This window comes from Octopus bimaculoides, chromosome 2, assembly GCF_001194135.2.
Source record: "Octopus bimaculoides isolate UCB-OBI-ISO-001 chromosome 2, ASM119413v2, whole genome shotgun sequence".
NCBI lineage: Eukaryota > Metazoa > Mollusca > Cephalopoda > Octopoda > Octopodidae > Octopus > Octopus bimaculoides.
The window spans coordinates 27054540-27063560 of record NC_068982.1 but is presented as its reverse complement, the minus strand read 5'-3'; the positions used below and the strand labels follow the sequence as shown (position 1 = coordinate 27063560).

General features: G+C 37.4%; 1 protein-coding gene across 8 annotated transcripts in view; it reads right to left on the bottom strand.

The window, feature by feature from the left end:
- LOC106868837 (mitochondrial proton/calcium exchanger protein) overlaps positions 1-9021 on the bottom strand; it is a 78488-nt gene that overhangs the window by 13844 nt on the left and 55623 nt on the right. For all 8 annotated transcript variants that reach the window (XM_014914286.2, XM_014914276.2, XM_014914294.2 and 5 more), the window contains 2 exons: positions 7623-8121; positions 1313-1456 (listed from right to left, as the gene is read on the bottom strand). In XM_014914286.2, the coding sequence (XP_014769772.1) occupies positions 1313-1456; positions 7623-8121 (643 nt within the window). The remainder of the gene's footprint in view (positions 1-1312; positions 1457-7622; positions 8122-9021) is intronic.

Genomic DNA, 9021 nt, shown 5'->3' with positions numbered 1-9021 from the left:
GATAGTTTTAAATGGACTCATTGTCATACAAGTAGAATCCCTGATTTCCATTATTCTGTGAAAAAAACGTTTGGCCATAGAGAAAAATTAATTACCAGGAAATAGGTGAGGGTTGGAGACAGGAAGGGCATCTGGACATAAAAAAACTACCTTAACAAATTCTGTTTGACCCAGGCAAGCATGGAAAAGTGGATAAAATCATCATTATCATCATCACTTTAACATCCATATTTCTATACTTGTATAGAACAGATGAAATTTGTTAAAGCAGACTTTCTGTGGTTGGGTAGGCTTCCTGTCACCAACACTCACCTGTTTCTATGTAAGGTAATATTTCCCCAAGGTCAGACACTTTTCTGCGGATTGGAAGTGAAGGCCACTATGTGTATGATAATGACTTTCATTTACAACCATCATGCGATGTTAGGACAAAGAAGGACGTGCATGCTCACATACACTATAGATTCTTTCTAGTTTCTATCAAATCCACTCGCAAAGCTCTGGTCAACCTGGAGCTAATGAAGACACATGCTCAAGTTATCACATAATGCAACTGAACCCCAAACCACAGTTTGAGATGGGAAAAACAGTGCATCACCATCAGTGCAAATTAACAAAGAGACAAACAAACAACACTATAACACTATATTTTGTACTGGTATAAGAATTATGGGCTCATTTACATTTTAAGAATATTTTACATGCCTTTTTTTCTTATACAAAATAACTTCACACTGGAATAATGCACACATACAATTTAGACTTCAAGGCAAGATCTGTCTTACCAACATTCTTTAAACATCTCTATTTAGCCTATTGTGTTCAGCTCTGTTACACCGTACCAATGATCTCTAAAATTTCCCACTATACTGTTCCCAGCCAAACGACCCACTCTTTGCACTCACCTTCCAGCATCCTTGCACTCTAACAGTCTATCACCACTCACAAATCATGGAAATAAACACTCCAATCAACTTTTTGTCCACACCGAAACTACATTTCTCTTAAACAGCCTTGAGATTTAGAGTTTCCTAGAATTCTGTTAAAAGTAAAAGTTCTATTTTTAAAGAATAAAGACTAGGCCCTAGGCAAAGCATACCATTCTAATTGCTTCAGATTTTCTAACAACAGCTATCATTAGATTTTATGGTTGAGTTGTTAGTGATGGAGATAACATGAAGTTGTAAAAAAACATATTTGCTCTAATTATATGCAGGTGTGTGAAGTTTTTAAAAGACAAACCAGCTAGGTCAGTATCTAAAAATTGGGTGTAATAAAAAGAGGCAAAAAAACCCCAATAACTGGAACTTACCTCTTTATGTTTTTCTGTGAAAGTGCTGGGCAACATCTCAGGAAAAAGTTTTAAAGCCACTGGCAGCAGAAATTCCATGAAAGGAACCACAATAAACACCAGAAAAGGGACAAGTCTAAATAAATCTGCTGTTGTTCGTACCAGCTGTGTAGGAAGAAAGAATATTAATAAGATAATCAAGGAACAAGCAATTTCAAGTTTGGGCAGATGGCATCAAATTACATGTTGCTGATTTCATCATCATCATCGTTTAACGATCGTTTTCCATGCTGGCATGGGTTGGATAGTTTGACTGAGGTCTGGAGAGTCAGCAGCTGCACCAGGCTCCAAACTGATCTGGCAATGTTTCTACAGCCGGATGCCTTTCCTAATGCCAACCACTCCGATCGTTCGGATAGTGCTTTTTACATGCCACCGGCATTGATGCCAGTCAGGGGGTACTGACATTGGCCTCGTTCAGATCGTGCTTTTTATGTGCCACTGGTATGGGGGCCAGTTAGGTGGTACTACCATCAGCCACGTTTGGATGGTGCTTTTTATGTGAGTGCAAATTACTTGCCACAATATACAGGGTGCATCAGTTTTTTTGAGGACATCTCTTTCAAGAACCCTTTCTTCTAATTAATTTTTTTACCTTACATTTCAGGTAAACGATGTCAGACATCAGATTGACTCAGCAAATGAAAAGGTACACTGTAATCATTTCCTTAAAAGCACAGCATAGTGATACAGAGATACCTTGTTTCCTGAAAGTTGCCTTTGCTGTCAGAGTCTGAAAGGAGCAGGAAACTGCAAACAGGGATCCAGCATCAGCAGCCAAACACAAAATGTATACACAAGGTCATAATATCAACAAAACACCAGAAATTTGTACAAATAAACTCAACATTATTTATACCAATTTGTTTTCAAATATACCATTTCTAAATTCATATAAAAAAATCTAAAAAAATTGACACAGCCTGTATATAGTGACTGACACACACACACACACACACATACGTGTGTGTGTGTGTGTCTCTCTGTCATCATAACAAGTCAACATCCTTAGGGCTGCAACTCCATCAATGTACACACCAAGAAAGGCAGGTTAAAAGATTTTATGGAGATACTGGAATAGAGACAAATGGATGTGTGATATGTACATCATCATCATCATCATCATCGTTGTTTAACATCCGCTTTCCATGCTAGCATGGGTTGGACGATTTGACTGAGGACTGGTGAAACCAGATGGCTACACCAGGCTCCAATCTGATTTGCCAGAGTTTCTACAGCTGGATGCCCTTCCTAATGCCAACCACTCAGAGAGTGTAGTGGGTGCTTTTTACGTGCCACCAGAACGAAGGCCAGTCAGGCGGTACTGGCAACGGCCACGCTCAAAATGGTGTATTTTATGTGCCACCCGCACAAGAGCCAGTCCAGGGGCACTGGCAACGATCTCGCTCGAAAGTCCTTACACATGCCGCGGGCACAAGTGACAGAAAGGCGACGCTGGGCACAGGTGCCATCACAATTTCGCTTTCGAAAGGAAGGAACATCAGTAAAACTCATCACAAGCAAGGTACAAATTCTTCTGGGTGGGTAACAACAGTGGAATGGGTGAGGGTAGTGTTACTGTGAGAAGAGAAACGAACTGATAAGATAATAGAAGTAATTAGGATGTACAACAGGATAATTAAACCAGTCAAAGACAATATCAGGGCAGCATTCATTTTTTCATAAGTCCCACAACCAGGGCTGGACATTGAACAGAAGGACTACTTTTATGAGATCCTCCTGCCAGCTACCTTTATAATGAATGTCAGTGACCTCTTTATTATGGGTGGTAATGCACATGTTAGACAACACCAGGAAGGCTTCTCCAGCATACATGAAAACTACAGTTGATGGCAACTTGGAGTTTTGTAAGGTAAATGAGCCAACCATTTGCAACAGTAACTTCATGAGACACAGGCTAACCACCTGGTCATCTATTAATCAAACATACATAGAAGCTAGATAAACATTTACTCATCAGAAAATGAGAAAACATAGAAGTTGTGAATGCCAAGTCTTTCTATAGTGAAGGATGCACCACTCAACTTGGGTTAGTAATAGTATACTTAGAATAAGAATTAGGCAGACCCAAGGATAAGACACACACACACACACACACACACACACACACACACACACACAAAGTTTGAAGAAGGAAAATATGGAAACTAAAACAGTTATCTATTAGTAATAGATTGAGAGAAGTTCTAGCTCATACACGAAGGTCATAGAAACTTATAACACAGAAGACAACTGGGTGTTTCTATGAGTTAATATTGTGAAAGCTACAATTTGGATTTGTAACTGGTGCAAGGCTCCAGCCAGATGGACATTGGACATGGTAGTACAATATAGTGTTGTAGTCAGCACTATAAAAGTTAAGTGACCAGTGTGGCAAGTGGAAAAACTGGAAGAAAGAGGGCAACAGGGAACAACATCAGGCAGCTAAAAGAGAAGCTAGATGTTAAATATACTCAGCAAGTAGGGAAAGTCATGAAGTGTTTCAAATTGCAAAGCTGTATACAACAGAGAATTGAGATGTATGTGGGGGGAAGTATGTACAGGAGTATAATAGTACACTTTCTCTTACTGGCATTGAAAAGAAAATGTCATGTGTTACTACAAGAGAAGAGTGCATAGGAGAGAGTCAGTCTATCTCAGTCATTAAAGTTAACAGCAGTATGGCTGCAGGTGCAATTAAATATATCAAGGCAGAGAAAGTAGCTTGTTCATCAGAGACAGTCACTCAGGTACTGAAAAACACTAGCAAAGTAGGTCACATGCCAGTTACTCAGTTAGCTAATTAGGTGATTCTCCAGGTGTTATACAGATTGAAGTCTCACCATTCACTGCTACAAGGATAAAGAAAATGCACTAAAGAGAAAGGCTTTAAATTGTTGGATCAGGTTATGAAAGTTACATTAAGAGTTGCATAACTGATAAAGAACAAAATTAACCTGGATGAAATGGATTTTGGCTTTGTGTCAAGAGGATGTATCACTTATGCTGTATTCAAGATGAATACAGTGTAAAAGTACTATGGTATTCATCAACCTGGTAAAGATCTTTGACAGAACCCCCTGTTCTATCTGCTCAGTAGTCTACAAAACGGCTTGTAAGGTCTATACAAGCCATGTACACAAATACTATGGAGAAATAAGAGTCAATGATGAGTTCAGTGATAGATTTAACATGAAGGAAGACATTTATCAAGGGTAAGTTCACAACCCTCTCTTGTTTTTTGCAGGCCATAACAGAGAAGTTTAAGACTGGCTGTCGGTACAAACTTCTCTAAGCTGATGACTTTTTATAGGTGAATCTGTAGAACGTTTGGAGAATAAAATTCCAGACACCAAGCAAATCTTGGAATTAAAAGGCCTCAAAGTACACTTAACAAACACTGAAGTTTTAGTAAAAACAGGCTTCTGCTGCCACCAGGGAAATGGCTGTACTTGATTTGCAGAAAAGTAGTAGGCAGAAATTCTAAACAGAGTAAACTATGGAGAAATAAGAGATATAGTGGAATTACTGACAATCTAATAGAAAAATTAGACCTTATATGCAGCAAGTGTGAAGGAGTAATTAGCAATAAGGATACATGTAAAAGAAATTGCATCAAATTCTGGGAAAGCTCGCAAAATGTAATTAATAGCTTCTGCTACTTAGATGCTGTAATTAACGGTGGAGGGGAATGTATTGAAAAGATAGTAGTCAGAGTTACAGCAGAGTGGAAAAAATTCAGAGAACTATTACCTTTACTAGCAACAAAGAGTTTCTGTTTGAGAGTGAAGGACAAATTGTACTTGGTTGTGTGCAAAGTGTGATGCTGCATGGAGATGAGATTTGGGCATTGAATGTGGAAGAGTTACTACAGCTGGAAAGAAATGAAGCAAGTACATTCTACTGCATGTGTAATGCTTATGTGTATAAATGATGAAGCATAAATGAGTTGAGAGAAAAGCTAGATAGAAGATGAATTAGATGTAGTGTGCCAGAGGAAAAGGTTGCATTAGTATGGCTGCTTGGGCTTGAAAGACTGACCGTTAGGTAAACCTCATCGAGGAATGTGAACACAGGCTGGAAAGCGGAGCATTTTCCAATCAAAGCTGGATGTAGAGGATTTGTTGAACACAGTGTGAGGTGACTGTTATTGTTAGGCCTAACTCATCGTAAAGTAAATACTACCATGACTGATATCCAAACTATTGTGGAAAAGGCTAGCCCCTGGATTTGGTTAAAAAGAGATGATGAGTGATGGCTAGAAGAATATTGAGCTTCATTTGATAAGTTGATCTAGCAAGCAGGGTCTCATATCAGTGATGGGTGCTGGTGCACATTGATGCTGTCGAGAGGTAGGCCCTGAAACGGTGCACATTCTCTCCTGATGACCCCATACACTTGCTGGCTTCTGGTATGTAGAGCTTTCAACAAATAGCATTTGCATGTGCAAATTGTTTGCAGAACATACACAGTAATAATAGAGGTGGTGGTAGTACCTCATCCTCAATATACAACATTTCAGTTGTCAACCTCCCACCACCTCAAATGTGTACAGTGGTAATTTTATGTGTAATTGAAGTGTTGGCTTTCTTAATCACAACCTCAGGCAATTCATCAGCATTTTTAATTTGCCTGGTGATATTAAGCCTTTGTTTATGTTTACTTTCTGAAGTTTTTTTCTTTTATATCAGTTTACTCTTGGCCAATGTTTTTTGGCATCTTCATAAACTACTACATTAATTTGAAAACAGATTATCACATTTCACAATCTTTCATTAGAATCACTAGCAACATGAATATGATGATTTTATATTGATATTATATTTTGGTAGAGTATGAAACAAATATTTATATTTTCTTTGAAACAGTTATTATATTTTCCATCCTCATTCTAAGCCAATTTTTTTATAAAACTGTTAAAAAATTAGTAATTCAAAACCACTAATGATGATGGTGATCTTTAATGATAAATTGGAACTAAGACCTGTTTCTTATATGAAATCGAACTAAATTTGTAGACTGGCACCCATGCCAACGTCTTCATGGAACACTAAACTTGGCTTGCGAAGACCTGTTGGGGCAAGCGAAAGCAAAATCGTGATGGCACCAGTACCAGTAAATCACTAAGAGCACTGTCCAAGCGTGATCGTTGCCAGAGCACCAGCTGCCTGGCTTTCGTGCCGGTGGCATGTAAATAGCACCATTTGAGCGTGACCGTTACCAACGTTGCCTTCCTGGCACTTGTGCCAGTGGCATGTGAAAAGACATTCGAGCGAGTTCGTTGCCAGTACCTCCTGACTGGCCTTCGTGCCGGTGGCACGTAAAAGCATCCACTACACTCTCTGAGTGGTTGGTGTTAGGAAGGGCATCCAGCTAGAGAAACTCTGCCAAATCAGATTGGAGCCTGGTGTAGCCATCTGGTTCACCAGTCCTCAGTCAAATTGTCCAACCCATGCTAGCATGGAAAGCAGACGTTAAACGATGATGATGATGTTGCCAATTTTAAGAGAGCCAAAATAGGTTTGCATGTTCATCCATTTTACAAGAGGTAGACTGACACGTATATGCAGTGAAATGCTACCATTTAGAAACCAAAACTATGTCATAGACCCATCTAAATTGGTCACAAAACACTAAAGTCCTATACTTCTCAATTATTGTGATGATAACTGATAGATGGATAAATTATACCCTTCAAAAAGCTGTTGTGTAAGCAGCACAAATATCAAGAAAGATCTTAATTATCCTCTAATGATTACTTTAGATTAGGAATCTATTTTCTGTTGTAATGTCTGGGAGTGTCAAATAGTGACTGTACAGCATAGTTCAGTTACATTAACAAAAGATAAAGTCTAGTGACAAACTGAGAATAATAAAAAATCAGCAAGGGCAACATAGATATATAGATATTTGTAGTCATTACCATAAACCTGTAGCTGAAAAAAAAACAAAAAAACAACCAGAACTGGTGGAGAAAATCTTCTCAGAAACATCTATGAAAAGCAAAAAGAGTACAAGAGAATTCCTAATGCATTGCACTATAACTGAATGAGTTAACCATTTTATTACCATATTTCTGTAAATAAAAACTGCCTTTGTTTCATTTAATTTTGAAAATAATGAAGAATTTAGGGAAATAACTTTGCCATTATTAAACTGATGTTTGGAACATCACATAAAAATCATTTTAAAACAGAAAGTTTGTGTCATAGAATCAATGGCAGTCACAGGTGGGCTGTTAAAAGGGATAAAAGAAAAACCAAGAACTCACCTGTTTGTGTTCTCGCCTTGATAGAGTTGTTCCTTTAAGAAGTTTCCATAAAAGCCGGATGCTAATTTTAATATCAATGAACATCAGTCGGAAACCATGATAGTAGTGTTTAACCTCATCAACTACACGGATCCATAATTTCTTTTTTGGTTGAGTAATTGATTTCTCAGGTTCACTTCCAAATAGCTTCTCATTAGAGGCTTTTAATTCAGCCTCTGCAGCCTGTTCTTTTAGGGCTTTCACAGTCTGTTCTATTTTAGATTCTTCCTTTGATTTTGAAATGCTGCTTTGAATACACCTATATAATATATTATTTGGATTGCTTTGGGAATATAAATCAAAGCTGCATATAAGATACTTTGATTTAAAATATAATGTGGGTAGATAAAGTCTTGCATTTTGAGTTTTGCGTTGATGATTATCATGGAAAGAGGAAACAGAAATTTGTAGCTTTGGTTGCCTTCTGTAATGTGCTAAAGAATGTAGCTTCAAGCACCGTCTGAAAATGATTAAATTAAAAGGAAATTAGTAATTTCAAATAAATGACAAACATAATTTTTATTTTACAAGCAGATGCAAATTTGCAGGAAAGGGTATTGTTATTTAAATAATTCCAGTAAATAACTGGTTGTAATTTTATCACTTCCTAAGAAACAAGGTCAAATCTAGGAGACTATAACTCAGTAGTTCTCAACTGGGGTCCATAAGACCCTTGGGAGTCCATATAAGATCTTGTGAAAAATTATGCAATAAATTGCTTATAGTTTTACAATACACACAATATTCTTACAATCCTTCTTATAAGATTCCTAATAACAATTATAAAAATACAATAGGATTTGTACAGATGGAATGGTTATGGGGGTCCACCCAAGTAAAATGGGAATCGAAGGGGTCCATAGGTAAGAAATTGTTAAGAGGCACTGCTATAACTAAATACTCAAAGTCTGGTGCGTGTTGAAAGTGCAGGTTGAAGTAAATAGATAATGGTGGCAATTTTCCATTTCTGCTACCCTTCTTCCCTACACCCAGAAATATTTATAATTCTTTATTGGAGGGTTGATACTAAATACTGTCTGATACTTTACTACTTCTGATACTAAATAATAATAGCTAAGTTATTAATAGATTAGAAATACATATCTAACAAAATAAATAATTAAGCAAACACATAATTACAATAGAAATCAAAAATGTTTGTTAATTTTATAGAAATGTTTCTTAAAGGCAGTGCTTATGACTTTTGTAGGTCAACAGCCCAGACATAATGTTCATCATATTTTATGTCTGCAAGCCAAAGTCTACAGGGACAACAGTTACAGTATAGGAGGTTAACAATAAATAGATAGTGTGTGTGTGTGTGTGTGTGTGTGTGTGTGTGTGTGTGTGTGTGTGTGTG